We start from the raw sequence: 16,237 nt of genomic DNA, 5'->3' as shown, positions 1-16,237 counted from the left end.
AGCCAACGGGATGTGAGATAACATGATTCACTGTGAAATAATTAAAGTCAGTTCAGAGGGGCAGTGTATCTTACTTCCTGCAGCTTGTGTGTTAGCGCCATCCTGTGGCGTTCAGAGGACGAGGCACCGGAGCACCACTCAGTGTTGGAAATGACACATTCACATTTTCTTTTCTTAATGTGGCGCATTCATTTACAACGGTAAACGGTCCGTTCCGCTGGAACTCCTTGTTCCCATAACACTTTTTTATGGACACCCTGCAGCCAATCAGAATCCAGTATTCACACAGACCATGGTATAATCTGGAATAATGGTTATGAGGTGAAGAGTGGTAAAGTGGGGGCAGTTAAGCTTTATCATTTTTATCTTTCCAGGTTTATACTTCCATTACTAAAAATCCACACCATTCATACAACCTTGCAGTGAACAGCCATTTTTCAGACCTGAATACCTGAAAAAGACACATATTCACCTACTTAGAAATAATGTATAGTAGCCTAGTCTCATTCTAATGACCAAACAATGTATCCATACAAGTAGATTTACCATTACTTTTACTTAAAAAAAAAAAAATTGAACCTTGAATGTTTATGAACGCTTCTACATTTGACCTCTATTTTTATTTCTAGCTGTTTTTTTTTTTTTTTAACTTATGGTGTGTAAGTATTTCATTTCATTTCTCAGTATTTGTATCTATTATTGTTTAGAAATTTTATATTATGTAATTGTATTATGCCTCTGGGATTATTTGTGCTGTCAGTTTATTGGACCATGAGTCCGTAATAAAGTCGTATAAAGTATATGTACTGCGAAACTTACCGGAAAAAAAATCGGTTGGTACACGTCACGATAAATTTATGATAAAAAAAAAAAAAAAAAAAGATGATGATGACGATGGTCACATGATCCCCGGTGTTTGTTCCCGAAGTGTCTCCGTTGGCTACGGATCAGCGCAGGGCTCCATGTTCAGGCTCGAAGTAGAAACTGACAGACTCACTTCGCTTCATCAATGTACGGAACGTTAACGGCAGTTTAGCTGGTTAACGGTGTCGGTAACGTTAAAACAGCTCCTAAAGATGCTTTGGTTTGAGGGCTCAATCCCTGATGCCATTAACCTGGCTAAACAGCGGAGTTCCGTCTTTGTCGTTGTCATTACAGGTATGTATGTGTGTGCGTGTCGATTAGCCAGCTAGCTAACGCTATCCTGCATAGGTTACAAGTGATAAAAAAGCCAAAGCGCTTGCGTGCTAGCCAGCTAGTCGTAGCCATTAGCCAGCTAGCATAGCCAACCAGCTGTCAAATAATTATGAAGTGTCATTACGCGTGTTTAAGTAAAACGGCCCAAGAAGAAAGAATCATTGTAACCTAAATACGATGTGCTAGCGTTCTATGTTAGCTGTAGTGTTGTGTGGCCTGTGTAACGATGACTCTAAAACAGCGCCTGGTGTCTCTAATAGTCTAACCAGATTAACTTTACGATAGAATAAGAGGACAGGCCAGTGGATTGTGGTGGCCCAGCTAAATTATTTTGCAGGTCAGTTATTGACGTGACATTATTAAGATTATGCAGTGGGTTCCCTCGCTGACAATCCTAGCCAGGTTAGTTACAACCTTACCAGGACAGGAGAGTGTTATGTGTTGGCAGTCAGCTGAAGCTAAATGACGTGTGTGTGTGTGTGTGTGTGTGTGTGTGTGTGTGTGTGTAGGGGAGGATGACCAGTCTGCCCAGCTGATGTCCAGCTGGGAGGATGAGCAAGTGTCAGAGGCAGCCCACCACTGCTGTGTGGCCATCCGAGTGGATGCCAAGAGGTACTCGCCTGCTTACATCAGAGCCCAGTGCATGGGACTGGAACACTCCCCACTGGCTCCCATTAGCTAACTAGGATGTCCCACAGCACCTCAACTGTCCAGTTTCCTGCTCCAAATAGTTTTGCAGTGGACGTTGGCCTTCAGACTATTCAGTGTACAGTATTCATGATTGTCCTGTATGTCTTAAGTGGCAGAATCAGAAGTTTAATTCCAAAGTCAACATTTTCAGTTAACTTGCTATGCTGGCTTTTGTTCATGATGCACATACTAGATAATACCACTGCACTCATATTGACCCATAATACACACCTACCGAGAGTACTCTAAACTACTGCCAATGGAGGAAGCCATGCACAATGTGTCCTTTTTGTTAAACATGAAAAAGCTCAAAAATCCCCATCACCAAACCCACCAGACTTCATGTAAAAAGTCAGCACTTTTAGCGTGTATAGAGCCAGCATATCTCCACATGTTAATGGATGAATTAAGGCTTTATTTCAACCAAACCAGAGTGGTGATTGTTGGAACAGTGGAAAGACGAACCAAGATGGTCTTACTCTTTAACAAAAAGGTCTATGTCTGTACGGATCCTTTCCATAATGTTGTCAGACACTTAGAATAATAATTTGAGCCTGTCAGCGGCAAAAACTGAACTTTTAGTGGACGCTAACTGACGCTGAACATTAGTCCTGTAGGGTTACATTGCAGCTTGTTTCTTGCTAAATACTGGACCAGTATCAGAGATTGTTGCTCTCTTCAGTCATTTAGACACAGAAACATGGGAACATAGGGTCCAGGTTGTGTAAAAACAAAATGACCCTTTAAGTAACATTTATGAAACTGATTGTACCTAAAACGGCATGTGTCCAAACCTTTAATGTAGAATTGCTTCTGTGTTCGACTGAAACATTCCTGCCTGATTTGTTCAGAATAGTTTAATACCAAGATTCCCACGCAGTCTGCCGGCGGATAGTCCTCAGGGACGGCCCTCGGAGGGGGAGGATCTCCTTGTATTTCCCGTGTGGCGGTGCGCCTCTTGCTCCGTCTGTGAGCTTTACAGCACCCTTCGCCGTGGACTTACCGCTGACTGGGGGGAGGGGCCGCTGTCCAATGAGGCGGACTGTCCTGAACGGGTCAGGGGTCTGAAACACAGACCCGTCTGGTTCACCATGCGTTGTGGCTGTGTCTTATTTCCGTGTCATCACCACTCATAACTACAGACCACCTGTAGGACACTGTCAGCGCGCTCGCCCTGCTAGAATATCAAAATAAGATGTTATTCACACTGACTGACAAATACAAACAAAACAACCAGGGCTCGACCTGAAGTTTTATCAAGTGGACTGAGGAGTCACTGACGGATAGTTGGACAGGTGGACTTTGAGGGGCATCCCCAGTAATATACATCTACATGTGCATCACTCTAGCAACGGATTTAGTGCAATAGGTTTGGCAGGTGTATGATGTAATACATGTAAAGAACAGATGTGTTGGTGTGTTTGGAGATTGAACTGTGTTGTAACTTTTTGTCCACAGCGAGCCCTGTGTGCAGTTCTCTCAGATCTGTATCTTTTTTCTGTTCTTGGGTTGTGTTGGTTGTTATATATATATATATATATATATATATATATATATATATATATATATATATATATATATATATATATATATATATATATATATAAAGGAAATTACTTCTCTGAGCTAAGAGATGAATCACTACATTACATGGCTGACTACTGTGTGAGGGGTTAGACCATGTACATCTTTGTCATCACTAAGCATCTAAAAATATGCATACCACATCTAATTGATGAAATGACTCAACCATTAACAATCTCATCTTGTCTGGCAAGTTAACAGAAAGTAGGCATGCTGCGAGATGTCCCCAGCATCTTTTAAAGGCCCTATGACATGCAGCTTTTTGGATGCTTTTATATAGACCTTAGTGGTCCCCTAATACTGTAGCTGAAGTCTCTTTTATATAGGCCTTAGTGGTCCCCTAATACTGTATCTGAAGTCTCTTTTATATAGACCTTAGTGGTCCCTAATACTGTATCTGAAGTCTCTTTTATATAGACCTTAGTGGTCCCTAATACTGTATCTGAAGTCTCTTTTATATAGACCTTAGTGGTCCCCTAATACTGTATCTGAAGTCTCTTTTATATAGGCCTTAGTGGTCCCCCTAATACTGTATCTGAAGTCTCTTTTATATAGACCTTAGTGGTCCCCCTAATACTGTATCTGAAGTCTCTTTTATATAGGCCTTAGTGGTCCCCCTAATACTGTATCTGAAGTCTCTTTTATATAGACCTTAGTGGTCCCCCTAATACTGTATCTGAAGTCTCTTTTATATAGACCTTAGTGGTCCCCCTAATACTGTATCTGAAGTCTCTTTTATATAGACCTTAGTGGTCCCCTAATACTGTATCTGAAGTCTCTTTTATATAGACCTTAGTGGTCCCCTAATACTGTATCTGAAAGTCTCTTTTATATAGACCTTAGTGGTCCCCCTAATACTGTATCTGAAGTCTCTTTTATATAGGCCTTAGTGGTCCCCTAATACTGTATCTGAAGTCTCTTTTATATAGACCTTAGTGGTCCCTAATACTGTATCTGAAGTCTCTTTTATATAGACCTTAGTGGTCCCCTAATACTGTATCTGAAGTCTCTTTTATATAGACCTTAGTGGTCCCTAATACTGTATCTGAAGTCTCTTTTATATAGGCCCACGGTTGTAGCTCTATTTCCTCATGGGCGGGCCAAATTCTCTGGGTGGTCAAAGCAGAGAAAGGGGAGGTAACCTTTCCCCTTATGACATCATAAAGGGAAGATTCCAGATCGGCCCATCTGAGCTTTCATTTTCTCAAAGACAGAGCAGGATACCCAGGGCTCGGTTTACACCTATCACCATTTCTAGCCACTGGGGGACCATAGGCAGGCTGGGGGAACTCATATTAATGTTAAAAAAAACTCATAAAGTGAAATGTAATTTAATTTAAAGGATCAGAGAGAGAGAGTGTGTGTGTGTGTGTGTGTGTGTGTGTGTGTGTGTGTGTGTGTGTGTGTGTGTGTGTGTGTGTGTGTGTGTGTGTGTGTGTGTGTCTTTTCTTTTAGTTGATACTGATCCATTAAAATCAAGCTGCGTCATGTCTCCATTCCTTACCTGTCAGTGTTTTCCCTGACTATGGTGGGAATGCATGTGACCAGTGCAGAGTGCTGTTTCTACTGATTCTGTTAACACTACACACTGTCAGTGTCTGGGAGCTTGTTCCTTAACCAACTCCCCCCCTGTGTGAAGACCCCGTGGTGTGCATCCCCTCCAGCTTCTTCATCGGGGAGAATGGGATCCCTCTGGAGGTCATCGCCGGCAGTGTTCCTGCTGAAGAACTGAAGAAAAGAATCCACCGAGTGAAGCAGGTACAGCAGTGGGATTAGTAGGGAGCTCATGTGTTGTATGTAGCTAACCACAGAACCCTCCCCCCCACACGATGAGTGTTGGTAACCATGCTAGCAGCTGCTCTGGTGGCTCTGAAATCTGTCAACAATTCTTATTATTTTCTTGTTATTTGGATTGCCATAAGATTCTGTCCAGACATGCCCAGACCAAGTATCTGACTGACTTGGCCGTATTTGAACGGCAGTATTTAGAAGCGCAGATGTGAAGACGGTCCTCTAACACCGGGACTGGTTTGTGCTAATGCTGCTGTCCCTGTGTTTGCCAGATGCATGCCCAGCAGATGGAAGGTGGGACAGTGTTACCAGAGGTAGGTGTTCCTGTGGAGGCCAGCCCAGCTGATAGCAGCGCTCCAGCCTCAGCTCCAGCCTCAGCTCCAGCCTCAGCTCCAGCCTCAGCTCCAGCCTCAGCTCCAGCCAGTGCAGCTGCACCAGGTGAGTTAGCCTGGATCACACAGCCTGGCCACCGCCATCTGTCAGGATTGTTTCTGTTAGAGATGCACCAATCAACTGGCCGGGGAACGTCTGATCAGCCAATGATTGGGGTCCAAGCAGATTGCCATGAGCACTTGACTAAGATATGTTTTTGAAAACATTTGAGGCGAGAAATAGGCAACGCAGTAACAGAATCCTGTTCGGGTGCATTCTGGGTGTATTGCTATCTTGAGGCAGCAGGAAGTGATCGCGCCATTGACCAACAAAAACCTGGTCTAAAGTCAATAACGCAGCATTTCATTGTTCTTTTAACAGCGCATTAGTAAAATGCTCCTAGGCTTGTGCACGGCGCACACACACTATGCTTGTTACACACAGGGACGCACAGCAGCACACACACATGCAGAAGATTACAAATAAAAATATTACGGTGCAAATCCGCCGTCATAATGGCAATGCTCCAAGGTCCAAACACGCCTGCCTTTTAAAGGGAATGGGAGATGATCTCTGATTGGTTGATTGCATGTTACGCCCAAAACACACCTCTGATTAATGAAGACACTAAGTACAACCCTTTAGAACCATGCGCCCAACGCACGGACCCTTTTTTCCACCGTCAAACTAGCAAAAGTGGATTTGAACAGTCCCAAACGCACTAGATTGAGACCCGCCCAGGTAGATAAAACAACGGTGTATTTCTTACAGCGCACACAGACCAGCGGCCTAGACCTCCCCCTCGTGAAGTCACGTTCCGCCTGCATGACAGCGTCAACACTTAGGAGGAGACAGTGTTGACATTTATAATAACATGTAACTGTCTGTATGGATCATAGTATAGTATTAAGGCTAAGTTAACACTATATCATTTGGGCGCTGGGTAATCGGGTATTTTATCTGCTGAACCGTAACATTTGATAAACCAACCAGATTTAATTGACAAGGCACATCACGGCTACACTTTTCATCTTTTAGTCTGGTTTGTTTAAAGTGCCCATATGAAAAAATCACTTTGTCTGGGATTTGGGGTGTTATTTTGTGTCTCTGGTGCTTCCACACACAGAGACACTTTGAAAAAAAAACCCATCCATGCTGTTTTGAGTGAGATACGGTTTCTGAATGTGTCCTGCCTTCAGTCTCCGGGTGAGCTGGTCAAAATCTGCAGGGCTTTCTACGTCACTAGCCGGGGCTAACCGTTAGCATGCTAGCTCAATGCTCAATGGCAAAACACTGCTACAACACACACAAATTCACCCTAATCTACAAAATAAATTACTTCCATGTCCCTGTTCTGCAGGTATTCCACGCAAAGTTGGAAGTGTGCCCTCGTTTAGAAGAAGTCTCCCGGCTAATCCTGCCTTGTAGAGGCCGAAGTTGGAGAAACGGCTAGCTAGCTCATGTAGTCCTTACCTAGCTACTGCGCATGTGCAACTGCCAACAAAGATGTTACAGAAGTTCACTGTGTAGCTAAAACAGAGACCTGAACACAGGGTGAAAAGAGGAGCTGCAGCAATGTGCAGTACAACAAAAATATGGTGTTTTCTGAAAATTAAACCATGTAAACCTATTCTGATACAATCTCAAATTACAATTATGAACCTGAAAATGAGCATAATATGAGCACTTTAATATGTAAATAGTTATTTCTTTCTAAATTATCTGTTAATGTTATGTAGTCATTGTTTTCAATTAATAGTTCATAAACCTTCATTTGACTAGTTTATTACTGAACCCAGCCATCACGCGTTGCACCGTCACATCCTGCACCCCCCACCCCCACAAGTAAACTCTCAACCTGTGGGAAACACTGCTCACTACTCGCTCCAAAGATAATCAGCATCACTGTCTCACTCACTCTACCACAGACACACACACACACACGCACACACCGGCACACACACACCCTGCTGAGCAGCTTCTTTGGAGGCACACTAGATATTCTTAGTCACCCAACCCTAGTAGGTTACTTTTTAATTAGCCAGAATGTGTAATAATGACAAATGCCAGTTTAGCAGCTTTGCATAAAATCAATGAATGAAGTATAAATGTGGTGATGGTGGCAGCCCTATGGATGTATACATTAACCGTGGTTTGTGCTGACCTGTTGTGGATAATCTAGTTAACCCGGTGCTCTCTGCTTGTTTCTGTTCCACGCAGCGTCCGTCTCCAGCACAGCCCCAGGGACAGCCGACACATCTTCAGACCATGCTGCCCCCAGTGAAGAGAACCTGGATGCTAAGGTGGACAGGTAGGAGCCTACACACATGTCCAGCTGTGGACAGGTAGGAGCCTACACACATGTCCAGCTGTGGACAGGTAGGAGCCTACACACACGTCCAGCTGTGGACAGGTAGGAGCGTACACACACGTCCAGCTGTGGACAGGTAGGAGCCTACACACACGTCCAGCTGTGGACAGGTAGGAGCCTACACACAAGTACAGTTGTGGACAGGTAGGAGCGTACACACATGTCCAGCTGTGCACATGTGGACAGGTAGGAGCCTACACACATGTCCAGCTGTGGACAGGTAGGAGCCTACACACAGTCATAAGTAGCAGCCAGTGGAAGACAGGGTAGCAAATGCACTATTCATCAGTATGGAACTATACTAAAAGATGTTTCTGAGATCCAGTCCCACACATTAGAAAGGCCTTGACAGAAATTCAGCTGTTTCCAGCCGCACCTGTCTCTCATATACATGTTACACAAACATTTCTCTCTGAAAACAAATGTAACATTAGCTTCATAAAGGTGATATTTGCCTAGATAATAAATGTCATTACAGCTACTAATGCTGGACAATGAATCCTATTGTATTAAAGCCTCTGAACAGCCACACAGGGGATTTCACTTCTTCTGGCTGATTAGACTCTCTAAGCTGAAGTCCAGTCCACACTCTTCTAACTGCTGGGATTGTAATAAATTACAAGATGAGGAAGGAAATCCATTTATCATTCTCCAGGTAAAAGTGATGTGTTATCATTGTGTTGTCCCGTCAGGTTAACCAAGAAGCTGGAGGAGAGACGAGAGCAGAAGAAGAGAGAAGAAGAAGAGGTGAGGACATTAGCCATTCCATGGGTCATGCCCCCCCCACTGTATGTAATAGTTGTAATATTTGTTACTGACGGAACACTGAGGAGATTTCCTCCAGAAGCTGAAAGACGGCTCATTTGTTGCGGTAAACATTCAGTCTTAGGATATGCTTGAAGAGGGTGAATATGTCCACGCACTGATCTCAGATCTGAACCCCAGCCTCACTGATGCACATGTGGAGTAGAACCCTGGGGCGGGGCTGGACAGGTGCTCATTGTGATGTCACTCAGCCCGTTGTCTTTTAAAAGTGTCTCTGTAGTAGGCCTGTGCCGATTGGCCATCGCATCGTATGTGGCCGACTGAAGGAGTGATGGGTGATTGGTTTTTCCTAAGCCTATATTAAAGCCATTTGAACTAACTTACTATCAGAACTGTAATGTCCAGAAGCCTTACTGTTTATATCCTGCTGGAGCTGCTCTAACCCTAAAAATGTAAAGTGGATAATTAGCCGCTGTAATGAAGAATATGACAAGAAAATAAGTCGAGCTACCGAAGCAAGATGCTATCGACACAGAAGCATGTCAGCCAATCAGGAGGCAGGACAGCCGAGCTGCTGTAGTGTTAAAGCCGCTCCGCACATGCATACTATGTCCTGTCCAATTACCGCCCAGGTTATCCATGCACACTTTTCTGAAACTAGTGTGTGTGTGTGTGCCTGGAGTGTACTGTCTCTGACCCCCGGCCCTAACAGTGGACTGTGTTCTGGACTTCCAACCATGGCCCTTTTTAATGGACACACATCCTAACACATGGCGCTGCGGCTGTAAGCAGTCCAACAGAGTGCTGCCGCGAGGGACTAAACACACTGTGACACGCTTAAAGATTGTATTGCAATGATGACACGTAAAATACAACTAGCACTGCAGTTACCAAATGGAAAGTTACTTTGTGAGGCGAAATAAGTGCGTTGGTGTGGCGGTCAACAGAAAGTGTTGACTCCCAGGCTCACCCCCTGACTGTCCCAGGAGAACAGGTGAAGCAAACTAATATGTTATCACTTCTGCGAAAACTGCGATGAAAACGCCCACCACCTACAATATAAGTGCACAATATAATAATTAGTGCTGTCAAACGATTAAAATATTTAATCGTGATTAATCGCATTAATGTCATAGTTAACTCGCAATTAATTGCACATTTTTATCCTAATTGTCCCTAGATTTCTTTTTGTGCCATTATTTTTTCTCATTTTAATGCTCTTATCAACATGGAATAGTGGATTGGCTTTTGTCGCCTGGCTTTGACGAGGGGGCGGAGAATTGGCATCAGCTGTGTGCTCGGCCATCAGCTGTGTGCTCGGCCATCAGCTGTGTGCTTGGCCATCAAGTGGTATTTCAGACTGGACGTGCTGCGATGATAGCTCAGTTCACAACGACAAAACACACAGATCACTTTGGTCTTGTCAATGGAACCATTTGGCAACTTTTTAAATGTAAACTTTCCATTCAGAATCTTATTGCCGTCCATTTCGGCGTCTCGCGCTCGCCATCCACTCAAAACGTAACGTTAGCCTACTACTCTTTGGCCGGCTCGCACGCCCAAACAAGTGTGTGCAGCGTGCGTGTTGTTGTGTTTCCGGTCTAGCTAGATCCGGTGTGGTGTTGTAGTTTTTCTAACGTTACTAGTTGTTGCAACAGCATGTGAAAAAAACTACAAAGTCTGCTAGGCCAAAAAGAACGTTAATCTCGCGATAAAAAAATGAACGCCGTTAAAACGCGTTTAACTGACCTCACTAATAATAATCAATAAATATATAAATGAGACCATAAACAACATACAGTATGTGGCTCCTACACACGGGCTTCCTTTCCTCTCAGTCTCGTGTGGTTCTGTGTGTTCCCCGTCAGATATACATAGTAGTGTGTTTGGATAGTGTGCTCCCTGTGCGTTGGATCCTTGGGAGTGTTCAGTTGTGTGAGTCGGGATGTTTACTGGAGTTGTGTGTGCTGGTTGTGTGTGTTGCCTGTGGTTCAGAACGAGATCAAGAAGGAAATGGAGCGGAGAAAGATGGGGAAGGATGTGCAGGACCTGAAGAAGAAGCAGGAAGAGGAGAAGATGAGGCGCCTGCTGGAGGAGAGGAACAGGGAGAAGGCTGAGGAGAAGGCTGCCAGGGAGCGCGTCAAACAGCAGATCGCCCTGGTGAGATCATCACAGCGCCGCTTGCAGGGTTAAATCTAGCGCCACATCAACGTGTCAAAAACACATCCCAATGAGGGACTTCTCCCAGAGATTGAAACTGTTTTTGTAAGAATCTCAGCTCAAACCCAGCGCTCTTTGGGGCCATACGGAATCACCATATTTTAACATAGAAAAATGATTAAACATTTAAACGGGTCACAACACTTGGGACTTTATTAGGCTGAATAGACTTTTTGACAGCTAGCATGGTATTCCCAACATCACAGTTTAAGTGCAATGCTTTCTTAAAAACCTCCTTTGTATTTTCCAGCAAGAACACAGACAATAGGTGAGACTACCCACTCCATTTTGCACTCGAAACTCTGTTTTCTTTGTCAAACACAATACGTAAAAGCTCTGCACTTGCAAATGATTATATTCAACGGGAGCGCATGGAAAAAACCCAAACCGATGAGAAAAATGAACGCTTGGAACAGACAGCAGCGTGATCAGACCGACCTAAAAACCATCTTTGTGGGACATTTGACTACATTGACGTGTAGTTAGATGTTTTAGTTTGGTCCGTGTCCCATCCGCTAACAACGGAGGGGGCGGGGCTTCTGAGCTGTACTGCAGCGGCCCCACATAGTGCATCCATTGAGCCTTTGTCCCGTGTGTGGTGCAGGACCGCGCGGACAGAGCCGCCCGCTACGCCCAGACCCAGGAGGAGGAGAGGGCATCCCGGCAGGCAGCGCTGGAGGCCCGGCAGGCCCAGCACGACGCCCGCAAGGAGTCAGCACTCAGGGAGAGGAGGTACAACACACACACACACACACACACACACACACACACACACACACACACACGCAGACACACGCAGGGTTTAATCTCAGTGAAGAAATGTCTGTGTATGATGAAATAGTGAATCGTTAGAGATGCATCTCAAATACAAACACTGAGAGAAGCTCAAAGAGCTGCTGAACATGAACCAGACAGAACTCAAGTCCAGTTACCAAGATACATATGTTGAATATTTCAATCTGTTTTGAAAAGAAGCTGCACATGTGGCGGCCCACTGTTACCACGACGATCTGAGTATGGGCTGGCCGGACCGCAGCGCTTAGCGGCTCACTTCTCCTGACTGGAGGCCGCCGTTTCTGTAGTTCCATCTAAACACGGGGATGGCCAGAACACAGAAATAAACAGGCTTGGGAAAGAAATGGGGCCATAATATCAAACAGAAATCAATAAATACACAGACACATTTACCAATGAATACATCATTTCAACTGTCTTTTGAAAATTAATACAAATAAATAAGAGAAAATGAAATATGAAAGCAAATAGGGGAATTACTGCAAAATAAACAAAGAAGCAAATACAAACAGAAATGTTTAAATGGGCTACATTTATATAGCGCCCTATACCTTCCTTTGCCTCTCATTTTGTGTGTGTGTTTGTGTAGTACCATAGCGAGGATCCAGTTCAGGCTCCCAGACGGCTCTTCCTTCACCAACCAGTTTCCGGCCCAGAGCAGACTGCAGGAGGCCCGGGACTTTGTTGATCAAGTGGGTGTCAATCAGCAGGTGGAACACTGCTTGGGTCTGGACCAGTTATTGCTTTAACATACTGACAGATACACCGCACCCACACCCACACACACAGACTGCACTGCTAGACACACACTTACTGAGTCCAGAGAGCCACTGAGAGGAGACTGTGGACACAGCTGTCACTTCCAGTGTTCCACACCTTTGAGCAGTGTCAGAGTGTAGCACATAGCACTATCAACTGTTCCTACACAATGACTGAAGTGTTTGGTGCTTGTGTGTCTCAGGAAGTGGGGAAGCGCTATGGGAAGTTCTCCCTGGCGACCATGTTCCCTCGGCGGGAGTTCACCAGTGAGGACCTGAACAGGACTCTGCTGGAGCTGGAGCTGGCTCCCAGTGCCTCCATTGTGCTGCTGCCGGTGAGTAGACCCAGTCCATTTCAGTCCACACACAGAGCCATGGGCTGCTCACATTCATCCCATGGTCAAGCAATGGCCTGAACTGTCTTGTCTGCTCACAAGTATGACATGTCCTTCATAAACTAGCATTTTATATTCATCAGTAAAACCATTTAGAATACATATTGGATGACGTTCTAGATGTTCTAGATAGCTAAGCTTTTATCAATTCCCAGCCCTATAACCCAACGTCCTGTAACCAAACCGTCGGGGATCCTACACTACCCTCTGATCCTCCTACACGCCACTTTACTGTGATGTTCACATCAGCCTAATGTCTGGGTGTTAAGGGGCGTTAACATGATCTGGGTGCTGTCCCTCCAGCAGTCGAGCAGGCCTGCGCACACAGTGGTCCAGTCCTCTGCCGGGGGCGTCTGGGCCCTTGTGGGCACACTGCTCTACCCTCTACTGGCTGTGTGGAGATTCCTCAGCTCCTTCCTGTTTACCAGCCCCACCCCTCCTGGAGCCGGAGCAGCACCCAGAGGCCCAGGTCGCCCGTCCAGCTCCTACACCAGCTCAGCATCAGCCTCAGCATCAGCCTCAGCCTCGGACAAAACAAACAGGTGCTCCATTTCACACACAAACACATGGAGTATACACTTTACCTTCACTTATCTGCAGCCTGACAGACTGTGTATCGTACATAGTATATGTACAGAACTGATACACAACCGCAGATCCTAACCAAATGCTGGGTGAAATTCATCTAAACTTTACTAAGCTGTCAAATGTGATCTGAAATGGCACTGCCCGGTCACTGCCTGAGTCACCTGTTGTTGCTGTAGCAGTAGGTGCTGTGTGTGTGTGTGTATGTTCATGAATTCCCTGTGTGTGCGTGTCCTCTCAGAGAAAGTGTCTCCAAGCACCCTGCGGAGAAGCGGCCCAAGGACTTCAAGAAGGACGGGAAAATCTGTAGGCTGCGGAATCAGGAGGACAGCGAGGACGAAACCAACACCTGGAACGGGAACTCCACCCAGCAGATGTAGTTCTCTGTGACTTCCTCTGGCTGTCCCGCTGTGATTGGTCCGGTGGTTTCTGTTGTCCCTCCTCCTGACTGTCGCTACTAATCAACAGCAGCTGTTTTTGTGTTGATGATGACATGATTGTGTCCGGTGGCCAGGCTCTCTCTCTCTCTCTCTCTCTCTCTCTCTCTCTCTCTCTCTCTCTGTGTGTGTGTGTAGCTCATCCTGTAGTTGACAGGTGTAGAGAGCGCGTGGCCTGCTTGTGTCTGGCGCCGAAGTCGGCAGTACACCGTCGCCCTGAAGATGACGCAATCTGAGCCTGGCTTCACATTGTGCTGATTGGCCGATTGCCAGTGACTCCTGCAAATTATTAAAGTGCAATGAAGATGTTTTTGTTTAAAATGTATCAAATATTTGATAACACCTTGCAGCTGCTAGCTGAGAACGGAGTCTGTAGGTGTTCTACTAAGGTGGTGGTGGCACACACACACACACACACACACACACACACACACACACACACACTGGTGACTACTGTAGTACTCCTCATCCAACAATGAAAAAATTAAAGCAGTCTTTTTTTAAAACCTTAAATTGTGTCTTGGTTGTTTTTGTTCTTCCACACGATGTCATCATGCTCCAGATGTTGAACATAGCTGGAGCTTTGCTATTTGAAATCATTTTTCTGTTATTTTGAAAATGAATCAATCAATATAAAATAAATACTTACTGGACCTAATGTTGTTGGTGATTGAGAACGAGAAAGAGAAGCTGGCCAAAACTCGGGCAGTGATGGACACTCTACACCCAGAGATGACAACACGTTTCAGGGGAATCACTGAAGTGCATTATGGAAGAATGCGACAAAAAGATTGAAACTTATAAACGTGAATTGGAACAACAAAAGCTTCCAAAGTATGGTGGTGACAGAGTGTACCCCTGGCGGTCAGGCAGGTAATCGGAGATCTGTAGCCACGCCTAGGCTAAATAAAGGTATTTCCACCGTAAGTTGGTGCAAAGAAGGTCTATCAGATTGCAGGAAATGAAGTCTGTGACGCTCAAAATTTCCCTGGGGGAGGAAACCCAGAACCCCCCCCCCCCACACACACACTTTGATATGTCCAGTCGGATCCATATATTTATATAGTACAGTGCCCGCTAAAATAATACATTAGACTACACCACTGGTCTGAACGGCCCACATGGAGAGCTTTGGAAAGGATGCAGCGCGTCAGTCCTATCAACTAAGTAGCTTACAGACCTTTCAGGAACAGTTCCACCTCGTGGTAACACTTTACTCGAAGGTATCAACATAATCGTGACATGACACTGTCATGAACGTGTCATAAATGTTATAAACAAGTCATAAACGTTTGACTTCTGTCATTAAGTGTCATTCGGTTTTTGTCATGACAAGTTGACATTGTTTGGGTTGTCTTGATTATGAAAAGTTGACATTACATTTGTTTGGGATGTCTTTGTAATGACAACTTGACATTTACCAAGATGACATTACCAGAAGATGTATTTGTCTTGACAACTTGACATTCAATTTCTTTGGAGTGTCCTTATTAAGACAACTTGACATTAAACAGGATGACATTATGTTCCACGGCTGCAGCAATCCTCTCCAGACTTGAGGAGATGCGCCCCAGAGGCCGCAGCAACATCGCCACCCGGTCAAGATGGGCATTTATACTTTGCCGTATCCCGGACAGCTCCTGCTCCAGCCCTGACGAGAACGTCGGTCTCCTCGGCTGTGAACCGTTCCTGGCGTGCGCTGGCAAATCCGCCATTATAATAGCAATCCGCCATGGAACAAGCGCACCTCCTCACCAGGGAATGTGAGATGATGCTCCGATTGGTTTATTGCACGTTACACCCAAACCACACCTATGAGTAGTGTAACTACTTCAGACCTACCCATTTTAGATTTGCGTCAGGTGCAAGAGTCATTTATCCCGCCGGTATAATAGCAACAGCGGCCGAGATCCGCCCACAAAGCTACTTGCGTTTGGCTTTTGATACTTGCGTTTCAGATCGTTAAAATAGGGTCCTCTGTCTCTCTGTGTCTGATACTGATCAGTCAGTCTTATCAGTTAGGTAGCTTACAGACCTTTCAGGAAAAGTTCCATCTCGTTGTTGCTCCAAGCTAATAAATCCCTGCTCTTACTTCTCACTTTCTCCGAAAGATTTTCTGTATTGAGAAGCTAAAACGCTCTCGCGGACGGAGCTGTTTTTTGTTGTTGTCTTAGAACACCGCTTGAAAATGAAAACGTTAGTGTAAATGTAGCCTAAGTGAGCGTAGAGCATCTTCTGGAAAGACGTGCTCCATACTCAGTGTGGAGGATGCAGAGG

At 45.1% G+C, this 16,237-nt stretch overlaps 1 protein-coding gene across 4 annotated transcripts; it reads left to right on the top strand.

Annotated features, from left to right (window-relative positions):
- The first annotated feature begins 909 nt into the window (after positions 1-909).
- On the top strand, positions 910-14,473 carry ubxn4 (UBX domain protein 4). Of its 4 annotated transcripts, none has more exons than XM_078263062.1 (13): positions 910-1,158; positions 1,707-1,809; positions 3,346-3,374; positions 5,111-5,229; positions 5,535-5,700; positions 7,855-7,945; positions 8,698-8,752; positions 10,766-10,930; positions 11,595-11,722; positions 12,375-12,477; positions 12,747-12,878; positions 13,245-13,480; positions 13,765-14,473. In XM_078263062.1, exons 1-13 carry the CDS (start codon positions 1,077-1,079, stop codon positions 13,901-13,903), a joined length of 1,548 nt encoding a protein of 515 aa, XP_078119188.1. In that variant the 5' UTR covers positions 910-1,076; the 3' UTR covers positions 13,904-14,473. The 4 variants fall into 4 exon arrangements, with proteins under 4 accessions (XP_078119188.1, XP_078119187.1, XP_078119186.1 ...); XM_078263061.1 differs by having other exon boundaries at positions 13,242-13,480; XM_078263060.1 differs by having other exon boundaries at positions 10,754-10,930.
- The last annotated feature ends 1,764 nt before the right edge of the window (positions 14,474-16,237 follow it).

This window comes from Sander vitreus, chromosome 11, assembly GCF_031162955.1.
Source record: "Sander vitreus isolate 19-12246 chromosome 11, sanVit1, whole genome shotgun sequence".
In the NCBI taxonomy this organism is placed as follows: Eukaryota; Metazoa; Chordata; class Actinopteri; order Perciformes; family Percidae; genus Sander; species Sander vitreus.
Note: the sequence above shows the minus strand (reverse complement) of the source record. Positions and strands in the feature narration are given on the sequence as shown.

Coding starts and splice junctions, on each gene's coding strand:
- ubxn4 (XM_078263059.1), top strand. CDS start 1,077: ATGCTTTGGTTTGAGGGCTCAATCCCTGATGCCATTAACCTGGCTAAA. Junction 7,946..8,697: donor CTGGATGCTAAGGTGGACAG/GTAGGAGCCTAC, acceptor TTGTCCCGTCAG/GTTAACCAAGAAGCTGGAGG. Junction 10,931..11,594: donor TCAAACAGCAGATCGCCCTG/GTGAGATCATCA, acceptor TGTGTGGTGCAG/GACCGCGCGGACAGAGCCGC.